The sequence below is a fragment of the Caretta caretta genome, chromosome 2 (assembly GCF_965140235.1).
Source record: "Caretta caretta isolate rCarCar2 chromosome 2, rCarCar1.hap1, whole genome shotgun sequence".
In the NCBI taxonomy this organism is placed as follows: Eukaryota; Metazoa; Chordata; order Testudines; family Cheloniidae; genus Caretta; species Caretta caretta.
The window spans coordinates 211,054,959-211,081,062 of record NC_134207.1 but is presented as its reverse complement, the minus strand read 5'-3'; the positions used below and the strand labels follow the sequence as shown (position 1 = coordinate 211,081,062).

At 41.7% G+C, this 26,104-nt stretch overlaps 1 protein-coding gene across 1 annotated transcript in view; it reads left to right on the top strand.

Annotated features, from left to right (window-relative positions):
• DNAH11 (dynein axonemal heavy chain 11) overlaps window positions 1-26,104 on the top strand; it is a 285,994-nt gene that overhangs the window by 62,616 nt on the left and 197,274 nt on the right. The window contains exons 19-29 of the mRNA XM_048838362.2: window positions 4,642-4,758; window positions 4,848-4,934; window positions 5,654-5,812; window positions 7,344-7,427; window positions 9,565-9,723; window positions 12,647-12,769; window positions 13,073-13,195; window positions 13,616-13,840; window positions 15,258-15,349; window positions 17,928-18,054; window positions 21,025-21,174. Of these exons, the coding sequence (XP_048694319.2) occupies window positions 4,642-4,758; window positions 4,848-4,934; window positions 5,654-5,812; window positions 7,344-7,427; window positions 9,565-9,723; window positions 12,647-12,769; window positions 13,073-13,195; window positions 13,616-13,840; window positions 15,258-15,349; window positions 17,928-18,054; window positions 21,025-21,174 (1,446 nt within the window). The remainder of the gene's footprint in view (window positions 1-4,641; window positions 4,759-4,847; window positions 4,935-5,653; window positions 5,813-7,343; window positions 7,428-9,564; window positions 9,724-12,646; window positions 12,770-13,072; window positions 13,196-13,615; window positions 13,841-15,257; window positions 15,350-17,927; window positions 18,055-21,024; window positions 21,175-26,104) is intronic.

Genomic DNA, 26,104 nt, shown 5'->3' with positions numbered 1-26,104 from the left:
TCTGTGTTGCTAAGCAGGTTATTGCATTTTGTACCATTTGAAACTTTTTCAAGTTGTGTGGCTTTGAGGACCATCAAGATTCAAGGTTACATATGCATGGGTAGCTGTAGCAAGGTCTGAGGCTGCTAGCATGAGGTGCAATCTTCTGACCAATTGCTGAAATTGGTGCTTTTTGCCACCATGTTAATTTGGGCATCTGATAGCATTGAGGAGTATAAAAAGACTCCAAGACTGCAAACTAGGGCAGATGCCTTCACTATAATATTTCTATTATTGAGGGCAAGTTTTCCAAAGAGCTTCCTTCTTCCTACCAACATCTCAGTCTTGCCTAGAAAACTTTGAATTTGAATTTGGGGATGGGGAGGTTGGGACAAAAAGGAATTTGCATAAAATATTTTAAATTTCTTATCTCCGTGCAAAAACAGCATTTCATGCACAAAATTCTGAGTTCTAAAATGGTCTAGAACAACGTGAACTTTTTTTGGAAAGAGAAGTTACTTTTGTAAAGGTTTATAGTGAAATCAGCAGCTAATACATAGGCAATACACATCCTGTTTTCCAAAACTCAATTTGGCTTGTCACATTTATTTTTACTTGCATTTATGAAATGCAGTAGGGGGACCCCTTTGTTACTAGTGAGTTCTTAGCACCCATGACTCATCTTGGGGTGCATATCCCCTCTGTCTGCCTATTGGGGAATCAGGAATTCATCTAGAAAGCATTCCAAACACTTATCAGTAACAAACTCTCAACTTTATCAGCAATGTCACTGTGTCTATTCTTGGGGGAATTCTACATCGCTGTATGTGCACAGAATTCATGTCCCCTGCAGATTTCTTTGCTTCCCTGCAGAAAAATTACTCCTTGCCGTTTCCCTTTGCTTCCCCATCAGAACAGTCACATGCCCCTCCCCGGCAGCACAGGCAGGTTGGTTCGGGCACCTGGAGCAGCCAGTAGAGATGTAAATCAGTGTCTGAGGTTGGGGGGCTGTGCAGGGGTGTGAGTGTATGTGTGTGTGTGAGAGAGAGAGAGAGACACACACTCGCTATTGCAGCAGGCTTAGCATGGAGGGGCAGGGCTTCACAGTGCTACTGAGGAGGTAGGCATGGGACAAGCACTGTCCCCTCAGGCAGAGCAGAATCTAGCAGCCTGCCTGCTTAGTGAATTGTTCCCATTCTCTTTGTGAATTCCCTGAGGAGTATAAAACAGGTGTAAAAGTTTTAAGGCTCCTTTACATTGCCAGAGTGGTGTAAAGGACAGTACAGCCTTATAAATGCTTGTGTTGATTTTGTGATTAGAAATGGTCTACATTTTTGGACTGAAAAAAATTTCCTATCAGAATGTGCTCCATGAACTGTTTGCTACTGACCTTTCTGGAGATATTCAGTAGCTAATATAAATTGTGAGTTTGATTCCACAGCCCTCACTTGCTCTTCAGTTGCCTATGATGTAACACTGAGCACACGGCTGCATATTGATTGACTAATAACTAGAAATAAAGGGTCAAACCTAGTTACATTACCGTTAGGCAAGGAGGTTTGGGGATTTCCTCCAGTGCTCCCCACTCTCATTCTCCATCATTGTATTGTAGTTTAAATAAATTACCAAAATAATTGAAACCAGAGGGATTATATTCTGTTATTTTGACAAATAAAATATGCAGAATTTTGCAGAATTTTATAATACTGCATGCAGAATTTTTAATTTTTTGGTGCAGAATTCCCCCAGGAGTATGTGTCAGTCCCAGACAAAGGTTACCTTTGCTTCCTTGCTGAGTCTAGGCAGCTTTCTGTGTGATCTTTTCTATAGCAGCTTTCATCTGTCCCTCTCTCTCAGCACAAACAAAACTGCTGCCAGCTGCTGCCACATCTTATCCAGCTTTTGCGCCAGCTTCAGCCTCTCAGTCACGGAGTGAAGCATCTCATTCCCTTTTAGCTCTGTCTGATTCCTACATGCGGTGCAATGCAGGCTTAAGGAACCGCAGGCTTAGGCTGCCTTGGGCTTGTCCCTGAGCCCAGAGCTGATTCGCTGCTGTTTGTGTCCCTGCTGCTATTACCATAGCCAATTGGTGCTCACATCACTGTGTGCTGTACTTTCTTCCCAGGAGAGCTTGCCACAGGAAGTTGAGCCTACCATTTCTCTGCCCAGCTCCTGTTTGCTCATTTCCCTCCCATCCACCCACCAATGAGAGGGCCAGGACCAGCTTTCATAGCACTGTCCTTGTTTTTTGGAGTGGGGTTTCCCACCTCTCCACATATGTTGCAAATTATTCTTTTCCACTTTGATCTGGCTGTCAAACTACAGATAACGTATGTTTCTTATAAAGGGTTGTGTGTCATTGTTCTGCTAACAAACTCTTGCCTAGAAGGAACTAACGTGAAAAATTAGCAACCTGGAACTCATATTTTCCTCATGTGTAGGTCTTCCATGAAAAATTGAAAATTAACTTATAAATTTTAAAAGAACTTAATCTTGTCTTAATTGCATTTACAGAAGTTAATTGTTCATTGCCTATTTGCTTCTGCTGAATGCATGAGTTTTAGGGACACTTAATCACTTGACCCAGTGATTCCAGCCTCACAGTTACAATGTTTTCATTACAGACTACCAAATCATTGCATTATCTTACTGAGTCATTTCTGGCAATTACTGTTGGTTATACTCTTCCCTTCCTACTCTGCCCCTCGATCCTCCATATCAAACTTCTCAAGATCTTTTGTTGTGATGTCTGGAAATCATCAACCAACCAATTGTTGACTTGATTGCTGATTTTTGTGGATATAACTTATGGAAAAAACTTTCAAATGACTAAGGACCATTAAAGTTGTGCACACGGCAAAAATATGTAACCATATGATCTTATTCTTGTTAACTTCATCCTCTTCCTTTCCAATAATTTCTTATGCTTACTTAATCATTGGACTGGAAGGGATCTTGAGAGGTCTTGTAGTCTAGTCTCCTGCACTCCAGGCAGGACTAAGTTTTATCTAGATCATCGCTGACAGGTGTTTGTCTAACCTGCTCTTTAAAATCTCCAATGACAGATTCTACAACCTTCCTAGGCAATTTATTCCAGTGCTTAACCACCCTGACAGGAAATTTTTCCTAATAGCCAACCTAAACTGACCTTGCTGCAGTTTAAGCTCGTTGCTTCTTGTCCTATCCTCAGAGGTTAAAGAGAACAATTTTTCTCCCTCCTCCTTGTAACAACCTTTTTATGTACTTGGAAACTGTTATTGTGTCCCCCTTCAGTCTTCTCTTCTCCAGACTAAACAAACACATTTTTTTTTCAATCTCCCCTCATAGGTCATGTTTCCTAGACCTTTAATCATTTTTATTGATCTTCTTTGGACTTTTTTCAGTTTGTCCACATCTTTCCTGAAATGTGGTGCCCAGAACTGGACATACTACTCAGTTGAGGCCTAATCAGCGCAGAGTAGAGCAGAATAATTACTTCTCGTGTCTTGCTTACAACAGTCCTGCTAATACATCCCAGAATGTTTTTTTTGTTTGTTTTTTTTTTGCAACAGCATTACACTGTTGACTCATATTTAGCTTATGATCCACTATAACCCCCAGATCCCTTTCCACAGTACTCAGTCTTCCCTTTTCCATTTTGTATGTGTGCAACTGATTGTTTCTTTTGAAGTGGAGTACTTTTTGCATTTGTCCTTATTGAACTTCATCCTACTTACTTCTGGACAAACTAGACAAATGGTCTGATCATTTTGAATTTTAATCTTATACTCCAAAGCACTGGTAATCCCTCCCAGCTTGGTATCCTCGGCAAACTTTGTAAGTGGCCATTATCTAAATAACTGATGAAGATATTGAACAGAACTGGACCCAGAACTGATCCCCGTAGGACCCCACTTGATCTGCCCTTCCAGCTTGACTGTGAACCACTGATAATTACTCTCTGGGAATGGTCTTTCCAACCAGTTCTCCACCCACCTTATAGTAGCTCCATCTAGGTTGTATTTCCCTAATTTTGTTTATGAGAACATCATCTGAGATAGCATCAAAAGCCTTACTAAAGTCCAAGATATACCACATCTACTGCTTCTTGTTATCTGCTTATTGCATCATATTTCAAATTAGATTAATTTTTCAGGGCAGGGATTTCACATGTGTGGTTGTGTAAGTCTAGCACAATGGGCCTTAATCCTGACTGCACTATTACAATATAATAGCCCCTGAATGGCCTCTGAATCTCTGATATGTCGAGGCAATGAGAGTTGAGTGCTCCAGTCACTGCGTAAGAGGTGCCCAGTACCTCGTATCTTAGGTTTTATATGATTTATATTGAAATCTACATGGAATAGCTTAGTGAAGTGCATTTTAGTTATTCTGTATTTTTAGAAAAGTTTGACTTATTGTGCTGCAGCTACTAAAATCAGTCCTACCAAGCCACTGCAAGGAAAAAACCCTACCATATCTAACTTACTGTTAAAATGTCCGACACAATTTCTTTGTCCAAAAGAGCCAAGTTGTGAAATAATAATGAAAGTTAATTGTTCCCTGAATATTCGAGAGATTTGAGGTGATATCAACAGTATGTATAGATGGTTTCTAAGTGATCTATTCTGCTGTGTGAAATCTTAAAGGTCTCAGATGAGATAATTTTACCTTGTTCAACAGGAGTTGCCTGAAAAATGGAATACCACCAAAAAAATTGCTGCATCCAGAAAGCATGAAGTTGCTCCTCTTCAGACTTCTGAGGTCACACTAATCAGAAAAAAATGTGCTTCGTTTGATGTAAGCTGAACTCTGAATTCAGTTTTCTAACCTGTTTCTGATGAGAATAAGATCATTGACAATTTATTGCCTGTATTTCTTTTCATCAGGGGAAGCAGATAGAATTCAGAGAAAGATTTAGAGTGGAAGCTCCCTTTTACTTTGATGCAAAAAATCCATATGTACGTCTAGATAAGGTAATGGGAAAATAACAGAAATGCACATTTTCCTAGAAATCTTTCAGTATAAAATTAAAGTTTCAGTTTATGCATTAAAATAATTGCACATTTTGTATTTGACATGGAACTGATAGAGCTTGAGATTTAACTGCTGTATTCCTATCTGTAGCTCTTAAAACCACTACCAAACGAACATTGCATTTGTTTTTTATTTTTACTATGTACTTGCATATTCCTTTAAAAAGTATTAGTGGGATGCACTTTTGAATGCATTTTACACTGTCTTCTTTTTGAAGAAACATGCAAGCATACTGCACTATATAGTACAAAATGCATACAAATGGTGCATCATAGTGATACTTTTATATATAAAAAAACCCTGAAATGGTACTAATTTTTACTCAGTTCACAGAACAACTTTATACTGATAATGAGAAAAGTGACTTGCCCGGAGAGGCAAAATTGTGTAATTATTACAAGAAATCAAAAGCAACAGTGGTACATTAAGTGAAATTCTACATTGTAGTCCCTATGTTTTTGTGTATATATGTATGGAATATAACTGCGTATACTACCCTGTAGTCCTCTGAAATATGAAAGACTGAAAGTGAAACATGTAACATCTCTACAATATTTGCTGCAGGCTTTTGTTTTCAGATATACTGATTTGACTGTCATTCTGAACTTACCTAGACCTATTTTGTAATTTATATTCATGAGTCTTCTTTTCCTCCAAGGAAAATCGAGAGCTTGAGGCATTGGAAGAAGAAATTGTACAAATGCAGAAATATGCAAATCTTTTTGAAGTGGTTGTTCCAGATTACAAACAAATAAAACAGTGTCGCAAAGAAATACGGTTGCTCAAGGAAGTGTGGGATACTAATATTTATGTTACAGTAAGAGGTTTTATTTGTCTTTTAAAGGCACTTTATAGCTCTAGAAACTATTCTGAATGCACTATCTTAAGGGTTTCTTGAAGCATTCGTAGTTTTATTCTAAAGGAAGTTTTTAAAAGCTAAGCTGTAAATGTGGGAACTTTTTGTTTTCAATTTTTAAAAATTATTTATAAAAAGATGGTATATAGGAGTATGAAGATCAAAATATTGCTATTCTCAATTTTAACTACTTTCAAAATGCTTGCATTATAAAAACAAAACAAAAAAACCCCCACAACCCAAAACTTTAAGCTGATGGGAAGATTGTAAATACATATCAGTTACCTAAGGAATAAAAAGAAACATTGTTACAGACGTTTTTGGTTCTGTTTTTTGTTTTTTTTTAAAAAGACAGACCAAAAAATCCAGAAAGCAAGAAAATTCAGCGTTAGGGTAAAGGAATTGCAGAGTTAAAACAAATATGTAATGCAAAGTATGGAAAGAAAGAGTTTAAGATACCGAAACAACAGCCTTAGCTCTGCCTTCAGATCTCTACCACCCTGTGCACCCTTCACACTAGCAGTGAAATTCTGGTACCATTGAACTCAATAACAAAATTTTCATGGATTTCATTGGTGCTGGGATTTCACCCTATGAGTCCATGACAAAAGTGGTCGTATCACAGTTACTGTAGTTCACATACTAAACACTGATAGTCTAGCAGGGAACCCTGGAGGCTGGGTACATCTACAACCCTGTTTCCTTTTGGTACTATATTTCACCTGTGGCTGCAGAAATTTTAAACAATGTCCAGAATGAGTTATGCAGTAAAAGATATGTAGCCTAACCACAAAGGTATACGTTTTGTTTACCATCTCAATGGATAGTAAAACAGGGAGAAGGCAGAGTTATGTTGTACTAAACACATTGCATATTGTATTTTGTGTGGTATCCATGCTGTATATTAAAGCAGCATTAAGTCTGACAGGCTATGTTGTGAAGTTAAAGAGAAAAGCACTTACATTCAGTTGACACCTTCATGTTACATCAGCCTTGTAAAATTCTACTCACTCCAAGAAAGCGGATATTTTTTTCCTAAAACAAACGGTCAGGATTTTGCTGTTTTTTCTTTCCCCATTAACATCGTAAAGGAGAGGTGTGGATTTGCTTGTTTTTGGCAGGTCTGATAAGTGTTCATGGCAGTTTCAGGACTCTCTGTGTGTATATCGTATCATATCTAGAAATGTAGATACAGTACTATGTATAGTATAATAAATGAATATACACACATGGCTCTACTGGCATTATCAGAGATTGAAGCTTGAAATGGCTTTAATACCTGTTTCATGTTTTAGCCTGGAAGACAATGGGTTATTTGGTACAGTCTGGGCTGGCAGTAGTGGTGCAGGCTTGAAAAGTAGAGATACTGTTTCAAGAACTTGGGCTATCACTGGATGATAGAACCACCCATCATATCCATTTATCTACTATATAGCAGAAGCTTGTTTTCACCGACTGTTGTTGACACTTTTATCTGTACTTACTGTTTCAGAGCAACATTGATGATTGGACTAAAACCCAGTGGAGACAGATTAATGTGGAACAGATGGATGCAGAGCTCAGAAGCTTTGCCAAGGTAGGTTCTATTGCTACAATTTATCTGTCTCCCTGCCACCCCTTTTTCACTTTCCCCACCCACTATCTGATGTTTCAGTTTATTTGTTGCTTTTGTCCAAACTGAACATTCTGGAACTTTTTTTTTCTTTAAACCTTTTTATCCTTCTGGCTTAGGTTCCTCATGCTGTGAGTGTATATGGTAAAATCTCACTGTCACTTTTCTGAATTGAGGCAGTCGGAAAATATAAAGAAGGTGGGGCTCTATGTGGGGGCTTCTGCAGATAAAAGCCATTAGTCCAGAGATCAGTGGAATTTGCAGGTGTTTGTGTTCTGTATTTGGACAGATTTTGCTAGTCCAGGAGCACTGAAAGTCTGTTGGAGACTTTCACTTGTAGAGAAGAATACCTTTTGAAAATATGGAACTTCTTCCCTTAAAATATTAATAATGGTTTCCTGATGGGAGTTGTACAAAGGAGAAGGCAATAGTTTTATAGAACATGGGGAGATTGGATCAGAAACAGGAACTGAGATACCAGGAGAATTGGCAGGACCCTCTCTTATATCAGTGGTTCATGGGAAAAAGTGAAAGAGAGGTCTCTGTGGACATGGATCTTCCCCCCCTCCCCCCCAGACTGGTTTTACACCAAATTAACTGGACTTCAGTGGAGGTACTCCTTACTTATACTAGTGTAAGTGACAGAAGAATCAGGCCCATTGTGAATCTCTCTTAATTTTAAACCATGGTTTTAAATAAATAATGTCCTTCTAATCCGGACAACTGCTACACACTACATGTATGTCACATTCATCACATCTCTGCATGTACCAAAGATTTCCCCCTAGTTATTCCCCCTAGTTGGAAGTAGTTTCTTACATGCAATAAACTAACTTATAAAAATATTAGACCAAGTTCATAAGAGCCATAATAAAGGAGAGGGTTCTGGTTTAATCAGAATCTTTTTATAATCACTGTGTAAATATATTCATTTATTTATTTTCAGTTTATTTAAAACTGGTTCATCCAGAGATCTAGGTTAATCTACAGACTTTTTCAATAAAACAGTACAAGTAACAACATGACCAATGACCCAACTAAAACCATCCCTAATCTTGTCATAGCTAAGACTCCCATATTTATGTACCGAAGATACTCTTGGGGGAATTCTGTGCCACTGCGTGTGCACATAAAAATATGTGCAGCTCATTAATTAACTTTTTTTGCGCAGAAAAAACTTTTGCTAAAAGTTGCTGCAGTTCTGCCTTTTGCCCACCAAAGGGCACTGTGGCAATAGACCAGAGCAGCAGCTCCTGGCCAGCTAGGGAAAAGAAGGAGCCTGCCTTCTTCACAGTGCCTGTCTGGCCAGGTCATGAGACAGGGGCTATGGGGAGACCAGAAAAAGTGGAGCTGCTTGGGGGAGGGGTAACACACAGGCTCATAAGGGCTAATGGGGGAGGCCAGCCTGGGGGTGAATGGGAGTGGAGGCACGGGGATGGGGGGAGTGGGACAGGGGGTGCAGGGACACATTCATTGACTGAATGGGAGAGGCTAGGGGTCAGCCAGGGTCTGCATGGGAGAAGTTCCCTAACAATCCCTCCCCGCTCCCCCAAAAAACCCTGTTCCATACTTTTCCCACCCATACCCAACAACCCTCCAAGTTCACACCCAGGCTTCTTCCCAGCAATTACTTTCCTCTCCCTCAGTTCCTCCATTACCCCTGACTCCCCCAAGCCTTTGCACTGCTTCTGAGGGGTGCGGGAAATACGGTTCTGTATTGTAGTTTAAATGAATTATTACTCAGAGTTCTGTATTAATATGCCTAGTAAGGAATCTATATGTCAAAAACATTTCCTCAATCTTTTTTGTTGTCTGTATTGTTACAGATGTACTTGCTGACAGGTATTTTGAAATAAATGACCAAAAATATTTGAAACTGGTGTGATTATATTGTGTTATTTTGACAAATAAAATATGCAGAATTTGCAAATGTTATGCACAGAATTTAAACCTTTTGTTGCAGAATTTTTGGCACAATTCCCCCCAGAAGTAAGAAGAGATGTTTTGGAAAGAATTTTTTTTAAACACTATCAGCAAGATGAATGGTGACTTTATGATAGTAGCACGTAACCATGACCATTATTTTTATCCTGTTTCTTAGGAAGTGTGTTCATTGGACAAGGAAATTCACTCCTGGGATGTATACATAGGTCTGGAGTTAACAGTGAAGAACCTAATGACATCACTGAGGGCAGTATCAGAATTGCAGAATCCTGCAATAAGAGAGAGACATTGGCACCAACTCATGAATGCAACAGGTGTAAGTATCCAGCAACAAACAATGCTTTCTCATGCCATCAGTATAGTGGTACTTGGTGGCATCCAGTGTGTAATTAAGCTAGTGGTGCCAGGAATGAAAGGAGCTGATTGGTTTCCAGAATCAGAGCATATCCTGCTAGTGCAGAAAGGAAGGTTTTGGATTCCTAGATCCCTTCTGTGTTGAGAGGTGACTTCACAGTTTGTACAAGAACAAAAGGAATAATCCAATCTTATGAAGTCAAACCTGGCTTGCTTAGTAAAAGGGTTGCCAACTAGATTTGAAGGGAGGGTTTGATTACGGGAAGGGATGATCTCTTTTCTGTGTGTACCGGTTCCAGTAAATGGAGCCCAATCCTGATGGAGGCTGTTATAAATATTTGCAAATAAGCAGCAGCTGAGTGCTGCATTCAAGAAGCCCCAGAACACAAACATGGGAGGTGCCGTAACATGCCTTTCCAGCTCTCAGAATAAGTATGGGACCAGTGTCCCACAGCATTCTGGCAGGATTAAAATACTGCTAATAATTATTGTTAAAAACAAGCTAATAGTAATGTGGATGAAATGTTTTAAGGTTGTGATGGAGCCACTGATGAAGTGAAGAATGCCAGAGAGAGAGAAGGATGCAAATGAGGTTTATTTATTTATTTATTTATTTAGAAGACGCACACAACCTTTTCATAGCAAAGGCTGAAAGAACAGGGCGGTGGATTGTGGGGCTGATGCTGGATAAGACAAAGAGGGAAGCTGGTATAGGAAAAGGGTTGTTCATTTTACATAAATGTTTGGGAATAGAGCTGGTTGAAAAAGGAATTTCACAAAAAAAAGTAGAATTCAAATGGACCAACTTTTTGGGTTGGGGATTGTAATTTGTCATGAATTTTTATAGAATTTTCAGCTATTTTTTAAAAGGAAAAAATAGAAAACTGAAAAACAAAACATTTCAACTTCAATAAAAGGCCATTTTTGGAGGAAAATTTTTAAATGTAGTAATTTTTCAATTAGCTCTAATTCTGAGTATGCATGACATGACTTCTGAATTAGAAACATAGACGATGAGGGCAAAGTATGTTTTGGTTGAGGTGACAGATTTGGCTAAATCAAGACAACTGGAATATTAAATAAAGAGGGTTTCGAGTTCATGAAAGAAATGTACTTACCAAAAGAGGAGGAGAAGTGACAATATGGGGAAGGGAAAATATAATTTACAGAGTATTTGATGCATCCACACAGGGAAGTTCCAATGCAGCACATTGGTGCTCACTGCTATTCACGCTTCTGAACTGTGGGGCGGTGTAGACATAGCTTTTGTGTCCAATCCTGAAAAGATTTACTCATGTGCTGGCATCTATGCACTATAAGTACTACCATTGACTTGAGGACTGGCGCTCGGTTTCCTGCCAGTTCACTCAAACAGTATCTATGCACTGAGTTCAATGGTGAAAATAGTCACGAGAGGATTATAGCTGTGGCTAGTGTGAGGATATTGACTCCTGAGGACACTTAAATCGGATTCTATAAAACCTCAGCATAGGTGCTGTTTCTCTATACTTCTTGATATAGTACTACGTTGAGAATTGCACCACGTTTTAAACACTATAAAAGCCTTGCTTAAATCTTAGACTTTACAGATCTCTAATTTTCCTAACATCTATATAAGGAGAAGTTTTTGAGATTACCTTACATTAAAAGCCTGCTTCAGCCATACTCCACTAGGGAATATGTGTCCATGTTGGGCAGGTATTTCCAGATGAGATAATCTTATTTCCAGTACAGTTGATGGAGCAATACAAAAGCACAGTGGGAATCTATGACATTCCAGGGTGCAATCCAGACTCGTGAGTGGCTGTGTCACCCCTGCCCTGCGAACTTTGGTATCTCCCAAGGCTTTGCTACAGTAGCTCCCACCTGGGCTTCTCACAGACAGCCTTCCAGCATGCAGGTAACACCTGAGTCTGTGCATAGCTGCAGCCTGGCAGCCACATGTCCATCACACTCTGGTTTCCACTAGTCTTGGTTACCACTTGTAGGGTGACCTCAACACAATCCCATGATTTCTCCCCAAAACATGTGTTCTGCGCTGTTGAGCCCTCTCCTGGGCAGTCCAGTATATTAAGTCCCTTGCTCCTCTAAGGGAATCAATATACAACAGTTTGCTACCCTAAATGGAGTTACTCATACAGCTCACAATGCTGGGTTAGTTTTGATTAAAGAATAAAACAAGTTAATTTAGCTATAAGGAGATAGATTTTAAGGGAGTACAAGTATAAGGAATTAAAGTCAGAAATGGTTACAAGAGAAAGGAAGCTTCCTAGTAAACTTAACAAGCTAGCCTTGGCTCAAGTTGAAATCTCTTCCCATGTTTCCAGTACCATTGCTGACCAAATTCTCAGGCCAGGATCTGCTCACACAGGCTTGCTTCTTTTGTTGTCTTAGGTGCAAGGGTGACAGATGGATAGGGAGAGAGAACTTGGGGTGTCTTTGCCCATCACTCTTTCAGTTCTGTCTCCTTTTGATGATGCATTTTCCTGAAGGTTACCCCTAGATTACGTTCATTCCCACTGTGAGGATGGAGACAAGGGGTCTGGTGGTGAAAAAGGTTCCAGGCTGTTGTTTGCTAAGATGCAGGTTTCTTTGCTCCGACCACCCTTTCTTGCTAAAGAATGGCCACTTGAAGGTGATGGCCCAACAGCTTTGATGACATCTGGCTGGATGCGTCAGCTTGTCCTTTGTCTTTGAGAAACATGTTTACCTGCTCCCCAGACTTGTCTGGTAAACACACTTCAATCATGGTTTCAGCTTATGTTCATAATTTTACATATAATGTTGCTACACACACTTCACCATGATATTGACCAGCAAGGTATTGGTTTTCAAATGATACCTCACAAGGCATATTTTGTACAAAGATTTTGTTTATTTTACAGGTCAGATTGTCAATAACTGAAGGCACAACCTTAGCAGACTTGCTGGGACTACAGCTGCATAAGGTGGAAGATGAAGTGCGAAGCATTGTTGACAAAGCAGTGAAAGAGCTGAGCACTGAGAAGGTGGGTTAATCCCATTTCTCTTTCTGTTATCCTCTGGCATGACAATCCTTCATATTAATTTACTCATGAACATGGACAAAACTTAGCCACAAATTTCTTTATGACTGACACACATAGTTTCATGTGACCTAGTTGGAAAGGGATATGTGATGAATGGCAGTAGATGAAAGAGTGTTTAATTGTTTTGCATGTGGTGTATTTTACAAATACTGCTTTTTGAAATAGAACAGTTTTGTTTTGCAACCTGAGGCATCAAACTTAAGTACTGTATATAAAAGCGTTACCTCTACCGTTTTTAACCAGATTCTTACAGAGATCAGCCAAACATGGGCTAACATGGAGTTCTGCTATGAAGAGCATCACAGAACCAGAACTCCATTATTAAAATCTGATGAACAGCTTTTTGAAACTTTAGAGAACAACCAGGTAAGACTTTGGTGTATTAATATTACCAGTACATGTATTCTCGTTATTCCTGATGCATTTTTAATAGTTTAAACTCACAACTTTTTCTAGAATGTTTATTTACAGTGAATCCTATTTGCCCCAGATGTTAGTCTATAAAATTATATGTATGCTGTTTAACTATATATATCTTAAGGAAAATTTCTGTCTCTGTGTAGGAGTTAGCAAAATTACAGCTCCTTGGTCTTATATTTTCGTAGATTCTTTGAAATCATTTAATAATATGTTGTCCGTTTGCAAGGCTAGAAAATGTCTTATGCTCTGATATACAATAATAATAAGTTGCAAGAGCATTTGTAAAAGTTTTCTTAGCTATGGCTCCTGTGCTTGATAAGTTATTCTGATTACCACTTTTTTGCTGCTCTCCTTCTGTTTTTCTAGGTTCAGTTGCAAACAATTCTGCAAAGTAAGTATGTAGAATATTTCATTGAACAAGTCACAAGCTGGCAAAGGACATTGAATGTGGCAGACTCAGTCATTGTCATTTGGATGGAAGTTCAACGCACATGGTCTCATCAAGAAAGCATCTTCCTTGGCTCTGAAGATATCAGAACCCAGCTGCCTGAAGACGCTAAAAGATTTGATGAAGTTGATGCAGACTTCAAAGTTAGTAGGACATAATTTATCGTAATACAGTAAAATGGTTCCTCTTGTCTTTTTATTTTAGGAAAAGTAGAGTGTCCATTATCTTAAATACACATCATAAAATATTATTGGTATTTTAATTATGATGTGTGGATAATTAGACTTCATTAATAATGAATAAGAAGAAAACCAAATATAACAGTGCAAAAAACCTTTATGCTAAGGAGCAGCACACCAGGATCAGCGCAGGGGAGAAGAATCCTGTTTCAGGCTATATCTATACTACAACTTCTATGCCAAAATAGCCCTTTTGTGTAGATGAATCATATAGAAGGAGGAGATCTATCCCGCATAGGAACGCTACTTCCCTGAATGACAGTAGCTAGGCTGACAGGAGCCTTCTTCAGTCGGGATAGCTGGAGCCACACTTGGGGTTTTGTCAGAATAAGCTCCATTGATGGGAGGTGGGGGGTAATCTTTTGCACACCCCTGACCAACATAACTATGTTGGTATAAATTTTGAGTGCAGGCCAGGGCTCAGATAGACTTCCACGCTGCTTTAGGGGGTAGTGATCTGCTACTGGTCCTTATCAGATAATACCCACATGTTTAAGTATGGAGGAAGAAATTAATGCTCCACCCAACCTCTGCCCCTCTCTGCCCCATCCCATCCACTGGTTTGGGTGACGGAATAGAGCACGTATACAGCACCTGTTTGTCCCTATAAACCTGGATCTAAGGTGTGAGGAGTTTTCTCCCCCTTATGGTTATATAGGCAGGGACATAATCCAGTCCATAGTATAGGATGATCGCAAATATTTCCAGTAGCTCAGTGCTGGACAAATTGTAACGAGAAAAGACTTTTAGAATTAGTTTTCTTATCTAATGGATGCATCTTGGTTTAACTGAGATCTGAATCTTTTGGGCTTGATTCTCTGTAGCTCTGAATCTTGTGTAGTCATTTATGCCAGTGCAAAGGAGTTGTAAAACACTGCCATTCTGATTTTGTAGTATTTTATGCTCACTTCTCAGCCTTTTTGTGTAGATGTGAATGACCACATAAAATCCAAGGCAGTGGAGAATCAGGTCATTTATATTTCAGTCCAAGCAAAGAAACATGATGGGAGTTAACACTTTTCTGCTACTGTTTGTCACTCTTTTTGTTCGAAGGGATCACGTGAAAGTGATCATGAAAGTGCAGCAGAAGTTTCTTTCCGCAGGCACAATTGACTTGTAGTGTATTTCTACATTTATTTAATGCTTTTACCTTCAATTTAAAAAGCTATAAAACTAAATAAATAGTTATAAAAATGGAACCAGAAATAAACTAATTAGTACCATTCTCTCCAACTCTTGCGCACCTTTATTAACTCATTTTAGCAAATGGTATATGAAGGAATTTCTTGGTTTGAATTAACATCTCTTCACTTTCACACAGGAATTAATGATTGAGACAGCGAATACAAAAAATGTGCTAGAAGCAGCAACCAAACCAAATCTATATGAAAAACTTGAAAGTCTGCAACACAGGTAAAATTGAAGCTATAATTTTGAATATGTTCAAATGTGTAGGTCAGGAACAATCAGTAAAGGAATGCTGGGAGGCTGCCCTGTGTGTTTGTTTTGTTTTGTTTCTTTTGTGCAGGTTGACAGCAACGTACTGTCTTTGAAGACTTAGGGCTTAAGTCAATATAACTTACATCCCTATGGGATGTGAAAAAGCCACCCCCATGAGCAATGCAAGTTACAGGGACCTAAGCGCTGTCCAAACTAGTGCTATGTCAGTAGGAGACGCTCTTCTGCCGACAGAGTTTCCACCTTTCATGGAGGTGAAGTAATTATGCTGACGGGAGAGCGCTCTCCTGTTTGCTTAGAGCATCTTCACCAGAAGCTGTATCATTGCAGCTGTGCTGATGTAGCACTTCTAGTATAGACTGGCCCTTACTTTAGATCCCAATCGTTTCCTTATGCTGTCTGGCTGATATTTTATCTATAGTTTCTTCCCTTCGTCAGGTGACACTCTGACACTTTAAAAAGAGAGCTTACCATGTGAGGCACTTTTTAAATATTGATGGTTTAGATCGTATAAACTTACCAATTTTTTGTCAGTTTGTTTTTTAAATAGTTTAATTTAGGTCAAATTTCATATCCCCCACCCATCTCTTCCTGGTTGGATCTGAGGGACTGGGAGATTTCTTTTTCTCTCTCTCTCTCTCTCTCTCTCTCTCTCTCTGTCTCTCTCTCTCTCTAAAATAATGCTTAGGGCTGGAGATAGTGGACAGTATCCACCATAGAGCCTCCTGGAGCATGTCACTAGGTATGTCTTTAATCTTGCTCCTCCATTAAAGGTTCCAACCCAGGGGGAGCAGTGAAAACTTGCTTTGATTATAGGGATGCATTTTGGGAGGCCAAAATGATTAGCTGCTGGTCTGGTGGTACCGTTGTGGCTAGCACTGATAACAAGCCAGTGGAAGAGGTGGGCTGCTTTTTCTGCATAGCCTAAACCAGGGGTTCTCAACCTTTTTCTTTGAGTCCTCCCCCTCCCCCAACAAGCAATAAAAACTCCACATCAGTCACAACAACTGTTTTTCTGCATATAAAAGCCAGGGCCGGCATTAAGGGGTAGGAAGCAAGGCAGTTGCTCAGGTCCCACATCACGGGGGCACCGCAAAGCTAAGTTGCTCAGGCTTCAGCTTCAGCCTTGGGTGGTGGAGCTCATGGTCCTGGGCTGCAGTCCCTTGCAGTGGGGCTTTGGCTTTCTGCCCTGGGCCCTAGATCAGTGGTTCTCAAACTAGGGCCGCTGCTTGTTCAGGGAAAGCCCCTGGCAGGCCAGGTCAGTTTGTTTACCTTCCACGTCCGCAGGTTCGGCCGATCGCGGCTCCCGCTGGCCATGGTTTGCCGTTCCAGGCCAGTGTGGGCTGCAGGAAGGGCGGCCAGCACATCCTTCGGCCTGCGCCGCTTCCCGCAGCCCCCATTGGCCTGGAGAGGCAAACCATGGCCAGTGGGAGCTGCAATCGGCCAAACCTGCAGACACAGCAGGTAAACAAACCGGCCCGGCCTGCTAGGGGCTTTCCCTGAACCAGCGGTGGCCCTAATTTTGAGAACCACTGCTCTTGAAGGTCTAATGCCCTCCGTGCTTGGCAGGCCCCCTGAAACCTGCTCATGGTCCCCTAGGGGGCCCTGGACTCCTGGTTGAGAACCACTAGCCTAAGCAAGGGGTTTTTTTGTTGTTGTTGTTTTTCAAAGCAGCCTGAGACTTGAGCAGCTGTCCAGAGCCTCGCTGCCCCTGTCAGTGGCAACATATGCCACTACTCACATTATAAGAAAAGAGAAACTTGTATTACATCTTCAGAGTAGCAGCCACTTCCCTTTCCCCGGATTTAGTTGCTGGTTGAGGTTAACAGACCACCTCCACCCAAAATTTCCACCTCCCTGATCAACAATAGGGTATCTGTCCCCACCCTGTACTCCTTCAAGTTGGACGCTTTAGGGAAATAAGATGGAGGGAGACATCCACTTACCCAAAACAGTGTGCCCCCATGGACTTTGCTGGTACCTGCCTCCATGCAGCTTGGCTCTTTGGGACTTTCAGGATCACCTGAAAAAGGAGCATGTCCTGGTTCAGTCAGGCAGCATAATGTCTGAGAATTTCCATGGAGGGAAATCTGTAAAGCTGCCACCTGATCATCAATTGCTACTTTTATACAGCACTACAGATTTGGCTTTCATTCCTTGGTCGAGGTATCCTTCAGTAGAAGGGTGCTCCCTGAACTGTTTCACCATACTTACCCTAAAAAAATAAGAGGAAATCTTATTATTCCCTGCTTATCTCTGTCTCTCTACTAATTGCTCCTGAACCAATATAGAAAACTTATCTAGTTTCCTTTCTACAAATGACCTCTTTCCCACCCCATTCCTCCCTGAGAAGTCTTTGGAGTGTTTCTATAATGGCTTCTTCAGGGTCTTTGGTGGTTTATACCACCAAATCTATCCACTTTTAAATACCCACAACTTAATTCTTATTTTGCAACTTCATAAAAGGAAATTTCCCTTTTTATCATACAATTCTGAAATGTAAATGTCAGTAACATTTTCTTTTTATTTTCAGGCTTTCTCTTTGTGAAAAAGCTCTTGCTGAGTATTTAGAAACCAAACGCTTAGCTTTTCCTCGGTTCTATTTTGTTTCTTCAGCTGATTTACTTGACATCCTCTCAAAAGGAACACAGCCAAGACAGGTAATATTGCTTGCACAGTTTTGCAATTTCATTATGTCCAAAGAAACCCTTCGCAGTATTAATTGTGAGGTGAATATATATGGCTGCTTGCTCCTTTAAAGTATGATTTCACTGTAAACAAAACATAAATATTTGTAAATATTACAGTCACTGCTTGTTTCTTTGTTTTTTGTGGGGAAAAATTGTAAGTGCTTAAACAGGGTGTCACGTTTTCTGGTATGGCTTACAACAGAGAGTGCCAATCTTAGGTCAGACTGTCAGAAAACAGGGAAGACACTCCAAATTGGTGGAATTTCACTAACCCAGTAACAAATGTGTGCTCTGGATTACTATATTAGTCTCACCAAGGAGCCACAGACAGTCCTCTTAGGCTCTCCAGCCTCTCTTTACTACCCAGACAAACTGGACTTTGTGATGAAGAGTTATTAAAACCAAAAATCACCTTGCATTAAGTTACTCCCAACCACAAAGGGTTGGTCACTTACCCCAGGTCAATGGATGCTCTGGATCTCACATCTAAGATAATGCTGACAGCCAATTTCTTTAGTAAACTAACTAAAGGTTTATTAGCTAAGAAAAAGAAATGAGTTATTGAGAGGTTAAAGCAGGTAAAATACATTAACAAGTGAGTCAAAGTTTGTAAGTACTAAATCTCTGCTATTATTTTGGAATCTGCTAGTTTTTCATAAGTCTCTCAGGGTTACCTACAGAATAGCTCTAGGGATCTCTGTCCAATCACTCAGTATTCCACCATGTCAGAATCCATCAGTCCAGAGATACAGGATCACTTGTTTCAGAGTAGCAGCTGTGTTAGTCTGTATCCGCAAAAAGAAAAGGAGTACTTGTGGCACCTTAGAGACTAACAAATGTATTTGAGCATAAGTTTTCGTGAGCTACATCCGATGAAGTGAGCTGTAGCTCACGAAAGCTTATGCTCAAATACATTTGTTAGTCTCTAAGCTGCCACAAGTACTCCTTTTCTTTTTGAGGATCACTTGTATAGCTGCCTTCCCCAGAAAGCAATCTGGCTAATGTCTCCATCACAGCATGGGTTTTTCCTTTCTGTTGACTAAACCCAGACTATGTCTGTGGATTTCCCATTGTCGAACACAATGGCCCATGCTTTGAAATTAGCATGCTTCTTCATTTACAGTTCCAAGGCACCAATTCTTTTTATGTATGTATCAGTAATTGGGTTGCACATCAGTGTATTTATTTACAGCAGTCCAAACAATCTTTCATTAGTTTTCATGAAGTTTTACACATTAAGTAAATTCTCATCCTAATACTAATGCACCTTTTGATCTAGGTTTCAGAGGGGTTGCCATGTTAGTCTGTATCAACAACGAGGAGTCCTTGTGGCACCTTAGAGACTAACAAATTTATTTGGGCATAAGCTTTCATGGGCTAAAACCCACATAAATTTTTTAGTCTCTAAGGTGCCACAAAATTCTCTTGTTTTTTCTTTGATCTAGGATTACCTAATTACAGGATATACTTTACATGTAGTTACATTAATGTGATAACAGACAACAGAATACAGATAGGCAAAAACAATACAATCAAATCTCCTTTTGATTTATTCTAACAAATGAATTGGCTTGAACACACAATGACCTTTTAGCATTTCTTTGATATTTACATACACCCTATTGCTCTAGCCTGAGCTGGCTATCTGCTAGACAGCATCATACAGGAAGAAATGAAACAATCTTCAAGGGAGGAAGTGTTTCAAGTGGTGTGCCTTCTCTTACAGGAAATATTACAGATGGCATGTGCACAATATCTCATAGAAAGTCAAAGATGGAAAAGTCCTATGAGATCATCAAGTCCATCCTGCCTGTGGCCCAGCATTTGTTAGAGATCAAATCTCAGGCATGCCACTTGTAACAATGACAAGTAGCGCTGAAAGATCTATGGTGTTTGTTATATTGTCACTGATTGAGCTTCTGACTATTGTACTTGGAATGTTTTTGTAACCATGACTCTGTTTGCTCCCCTCAAACAGTAATCTGCCAGGTTGTGTGACAGCTAAAGGCTCATTTATATTGAAGCATCTGCACTTGAATATTATTCAGAAGCTTTACATCACCTTATCTACAAGCCAGATGGCATCCCAGTAGTGACCATTCCTGCTGCAGCCATTAATTCTCAGGGTATCAGAATTATTTCTGTGCCTTAGGTGCAGCATATTTAGAAGGGATATGATGCCTAAAGCAAGGAATAATACTTTACCAAAGAATAAAGGACTCATGAGACTCAAATAATGATCTTTTAAAAAATACAATCATAAATTCTCATAGCTTCCTTACATAACTAAATCTTATGGACCTGTATCATCTTTAAAACTGCACATTCCAGTAGAGAGACCACTGCCACTGAATTGCCCACTCATGCTAGGATTGTGGCATACGGGCAGGGCAATGAGGAAGTTTTTGCACTACTACATCTCACGCCACATTTATTTTGTGGACAGTGAACTTCAGTCTCCCTGGCTGTCAGGCTGGCACTTTTTTCCCATGAGCACGGAATGTCTCTTAAGCAAAGCATTCAAATATAGGCCTAGGATCCTGATCTTGCATTCCGGTCTTTGTGGGCAGAGCTCTGCACCTGTGTGGCGTCCTACTGAAGTTAGCTCCCAGCGTAACTTAGAGTAACCGCAGGGCTTCCACAATGTTATGGAGAATTTGGTCTTTATTTCTTGATTATCTTTAAGACCTAAGACAAAAATGCTGGTCCAGTGCTGCTGTCCTGTTTAACTCCTGCTAAGATCAAAGCAAGTTCTGTGTGTTGAAGGCCTGTAGAATCAGGCTTGTATGCAATTGGGGTGGGTGGGGGGGAAAAGCGAGAGAATGCTTATTTACCTACTTGTCTTAATCCACATAAAGATAAATGTGAATTAAAAATAGAAAATCTGAACAAATGTCTGGTGGTTGATTTTCTTAAACCTATTATATTGTCTGGGAACAGGTGACCCGTCATCTTACCAAACTTTTTGACAACATTGCTGATCTTCAATTTCAAGATAATAAAGAGAAATCTGCACATATTGCACAGGGGATGTACAGCAAAGAAAAGGAATATGTTCCATTCCATGCAGAATGTGAATGCGTTGGTCAGGTACATTGTGTTGTTTAAACTTCCTTTGAGGGCATTTTTTTTCTCTTTGGAGTTGGAGGAGAGGCTAAGTGAATATTCTCTTCTGCTAAACTTACTGGATATTTGGGGGGAAGTACACTGGGTGATGATGGGCACCATATAAAAACATAGGAAACCCCATGTAGAAAAAGGAACACTGCTCCCTGCCTGCAGAGTAGCAGCGCTGGCCCATCTGTGTTCAATTAATTACTTCCCCCAATTTACAAGAGGAAAAAGGAGATTCAGGGAGAGGGCTGCCAATGGGAGGAGGTCAGAGGAGAAATCAGCTGTATATTGTGTTTGTTTGAGACTGTGCTTAGATGGACGGGTTCTTGTGGTGTTTTCTTAACATTAAAACGCACCTCACAGGTGTTGAGATTCTATTCAGAAGGTGACGGTCACGTGATCAGTCTCACACAGATTAACCTGTCACACTTTTTTTCCTGAAGATTAAAAGATATAGACGATGGGGGAGGACGCAGTCGCAGCATTTTGCGCTCTCTCATCAGCAATGATCATGGACTCATAAATGATGATGGCTGAAAAGATATCCTGGGTTTGGACTCCAACTGGTAGCATGGAGCAAGATTTTCCCCTACATGGTTGCTTTTCAAGGGTTTTTTCCTAATTTCTTCTTAAACACTTCTAGTGACAGCGTCTATAATACTTCTCTAGGCAGAGCATTCAGTTGCTCTCTTGAATACTGACTGCACCGGTTCACAAAGCAGTACTAAACCCAATCCTGATAGCATGGAAAACTCTCTTTTAATTAGTGAGCTGTAAAGCAAGAGAGTGGCAACCACAGAATGTTCTGTGGATTCACTTTCTGATGTGAAGAGCCTTCCAAACATTGATGGTTGTGGGTTTTTGGTTCAATTTCTGAGTTCCATTCCATTTTAATATACAATTAAGGTCATAGGATTGATGAGGGAAGGATTATGGAAAGGAATGAACCAAATCACAAAAGATTGTATGTACAAGTTTCCCATGGAAGGTTCTGAAAGCCATGTATCTGCGTTGTTCAGAATTAGTTTGGATGGTGCATCTTTTCACCTTTACCCTCAGGTATCTATAAAACCTATTTTGCAGGGACAAAAATATAACTCCTCTAGCATCTTTTTTTAAAATTACACCAGTACAGAACTTTAATTATTGATGGCATAGCCTCTTCACCAACATAAGCTTAGGATGGGTGCTGTACAGTTTTTCCCACTGGAGACATGGGCCTCCACAAACACATTTGATATTTATGGACCGTCTCTGAGTGTTGGTACTCAGACAGATTGTGTTTGGATGGCTTTAGCTCTTTTAACAAATGTAACTTCACTGGAATCTAAGGGCCAAGCAACCATGAGATCATTTGTGCAAGAAATGTATCATATAAAGCTGTTTCTTGCATCCTTTATATCTTCATCATATATTGTAATGTGAAGAAGAGCTCTGTTGCTTGAAAGCTGCTTCTCTCACCAACAGAGGTTGGTATGATAAAAGATATTACCTCTCCCACCTTATCTTGCTAATATACTGCGACCAACACAGGTACTGTAACTCTTCGTTCTTCTTTGAGTGATGGTCCCTGTATGGATTCCAGATGTGGGTGTGCATGCGTCCCATGTTTCAGAACCAGAACTTGTTCACAGTAGTGTCCATTGACTTGCACTTGTGTCGGCTGCGTGGTGTGTCTGAGGCTTTAAGGGGCTATGTGGGTTGACGCCACTCCAGTTCCCTCTTACCGCCGCATGACCAGGGTCAGCACCCCTGTTCCTCGGTGCTCTTAGCTTGCTAGTAGAACTCTTTGTCCATTCTTGCCTTCTGTGGATAGGTTTCCAGTTTTTTCTAGTTGTATACAGTCATTAGTTTTTTGTTCTGCTGTTGGATTTTTTCCCCTCAAGGGGTGTCCCTGTGCACACATCCTGCCCTTCTGGGGTCTATGTCCTGGCAGGCCGGCTTCAAGAACTGTGCTTCATGCCTGCGTTCCTTCTCTGTGACAAGCACCACCATTGCCTCTATTCCTTTGGCAATGTCCACATCGTCGCCCACTGCTCCATCTGCCACTCAGTCCTACCTCACACTCAGGAAGCAAGAGAACTCCGCCTCCACAAGTATCTGATGGATGAAGCTATGTGCCCACGAGCACAATTGGAACCGGGACCAGCAGGTCCACTGGAACTGTGACTGTCACTACTAGTGAGAGTCCCGCCTCCCTCCCATCGCCACTACCCGTGGTGCCACTACAACCGTAGAAACACCGTGCACATTAGAAGCATAGCCATGGGAATAAGGGTCGTGGCCCTGCCCGTGCTCCACCCTGAGGACCTGCTTCCACTTGTCCTCTTTCCCCGAGGCCCCATCCTTGCTCCACATCTTCCCATCCCCTCTCTGCCCTCATGGGGGCTTTGGGGGAGGGGGTGAAGAGGCATGTGCAAATGGTGAGTGGCCAAGCAGGTGGGGAGATCGGTGGGGCAGGCAAAGAGGTGTGAGAGGTCAGTGGGGGGCCTTCGGAGAAGGGGCCATATAGGGCTGGTGGTGGAGTGTGGGCATGGCTTCAGAGGGAGGGGGCCAAGCAGGGGTAGGCCTCGGTGCAGGGCCATGGTCTGGGGCCATGGTCCGCGCACATCCAGCCTTCCCAAATGGAGGAATCACGTGCCACCCATGGTCAGGGCCCTCCCGGACTGCTCTCCTGATACATGAGGCCATCCTCTATCCAGCCCAGGCAGTCTGACACACCCCGGCTTCCTGTGTTCCCACCCTGAAGCACGCTGAATGCCGCTACTTCCTCTTATCTAAAGGTATGGATTTCCTATTCACTCATCCCCCTCCCAATTCGCTTGTGGTCCATGCAGCGACTGAGTATGCCCGACAGCAACACCTCAAGGCCACTCCTCCAGTCTGGGTGGCAAAGAAGTTGGACTTTTCGGGGTGCAAGATTTACTTCCCTGTCAATTACCAGCCATCTTGGCAAAATATGATTTCCTATCCTATTCTAAGCTAGCAGAGTTCCAGCCCTTCTGGTGGACAAACAGCAGGACTTGCAGGTGTTACTTGATGAGGGTAAGCTCATCGCCAAGGTGGCCCTTCAGGCTGCAAGTCAATGCCCTTGACACTGCATCCTACGCTCTGGCAACTGCTGTCGTTCTCCGCCGGAATTCTTGACTCCAGCCCTCCAGCTTCCTTAAGGAGGTCCAGACAACCCTTGAGGACCTCTCCTTTGACAACCACAAGCTTTTCAGCCACAGTATGGACAAATCCTTCCACTCTTTTAAAGAATTCCCATGCCACCGTACGTTCACTCAGCATTTACACCCTGGCTCCGACCTACTGACAGCAGAGACCGTCTTTCCACCCCCATCTCTGATCCACCTACCAGCCCTACTTTCAATATTCATGGAAGGCCTCTCACCATTGCCAACATACCCAGTGACCCCATTATTCTGCCACTTCCACTGCCTCGGCCCAACTTCACTGTCATCCAAGCAGCCCTTTTGATTGCCCCTTCAAGACCCATGAACCACCTCACACCCTTCCTGCAGCATCCCATATCATCTTCAGGGGCTGTCTTGCCGTGTTCACCCACAATTGGGGCAAGATCACCACTGATCAATGGGTACTTGACGTCATCTGTCAGGTACTAGATAGAGTTCCACTCGTCCCCCCCCCCCATGTCACCCACCCGTTGTGGGGATCCTTCCTGTCATAGTTTCCTCTAAGAAGAGGCACAGACACTCCTCTGGAGGGGCTCCGTCGAATGCATCCGCCACCATTACCATGGCCGTGGATTCTATTCCCCTTATTACTTCGTGCCGCCAAAGGGCAAAGTCGCCTCATACGCGACTTCGCCAGTGCCTTTCCCTCCTTGGCTGCATGGCAGCCTGCACCTCCATTACTCCTCGTGCCTGCCTGCATATCTGCTTCCTCCAACTGTAGCTCCAGTAGATTTACAAGATGGTTCAGATGGACCACTTGGGCAAGCATATTCTGCTTCCCCTTTCTGTTCTAGCTTCCCTCATGTGGTGGACGAACCCATCAAAGGTCCTAGATGGCATCCTGTTCGCTCTCCCCGCACCACTCTCACCACGGACATCTCCCTTGTCGGGTGGGGTGCTGATCTGGAGGGCTGTTTGGCTCAAGGCATCTGGACACTGCAAGTAGCATGGATGCACATCAATATATTGGCATTTCAGGCTGCCCACCTGGCCTATCAGGCTTTCCTGCCCCTTATCAGATCCTGCCACGTTCAACTGAGCTTAAGAACAGGTTTGCAGAGTTGGAAAATGAAGAAGGGGCTCAGCAGGTAGTCACTGAAGGTGGAAAGGCAAGGAAGAAGAGAAGAGTGGCTAGTCCTATAGGAAAAGGGGAAGTGTCACTGGAGACTACACCAAATATGAGCCCCAGGAGGATACAGGATGGGTTGAAGAGGATCACAAGGGAGAATAGGAATGGAAAGAACTTGCAGCCAGAGGGAACAGGGGATAGACTGATAGATAGGAGAATAGCATCGTCACCTGGAAAAGGCAGATCTATGTGATTGGGGACTCTTTACTGAGAAGAATAGACAGGCTTGTAACCAGAGCTGATCCAGAGAATAGAAGGGTGTGCTGTCTTCCAGGTGCTAAGATACAGGATGTAGACCTGAAGTTGAAAAGGATCCTAAAGGGAGCAGGAAAGAATCCCCTAATTATCCTTCATGTGGGAACAAATGATACGGCTAGATTCTCGCTGGAAAGTGTTAAGGGAGACTATATTAGGCTGGGGAAGACGCTTAAGGAAATCGAGGCTCAGGTGATCTTTAGTGGGATTCTGTCTGTTCCTAGAGACGGGCAACAAAGGTGTGACAAGATTATGACTATCAACAGATGGCTTAGGCAGTGGTGCTATAAGGAGGGCTTTGGGATGTATGGCCACTGGGAGGCAT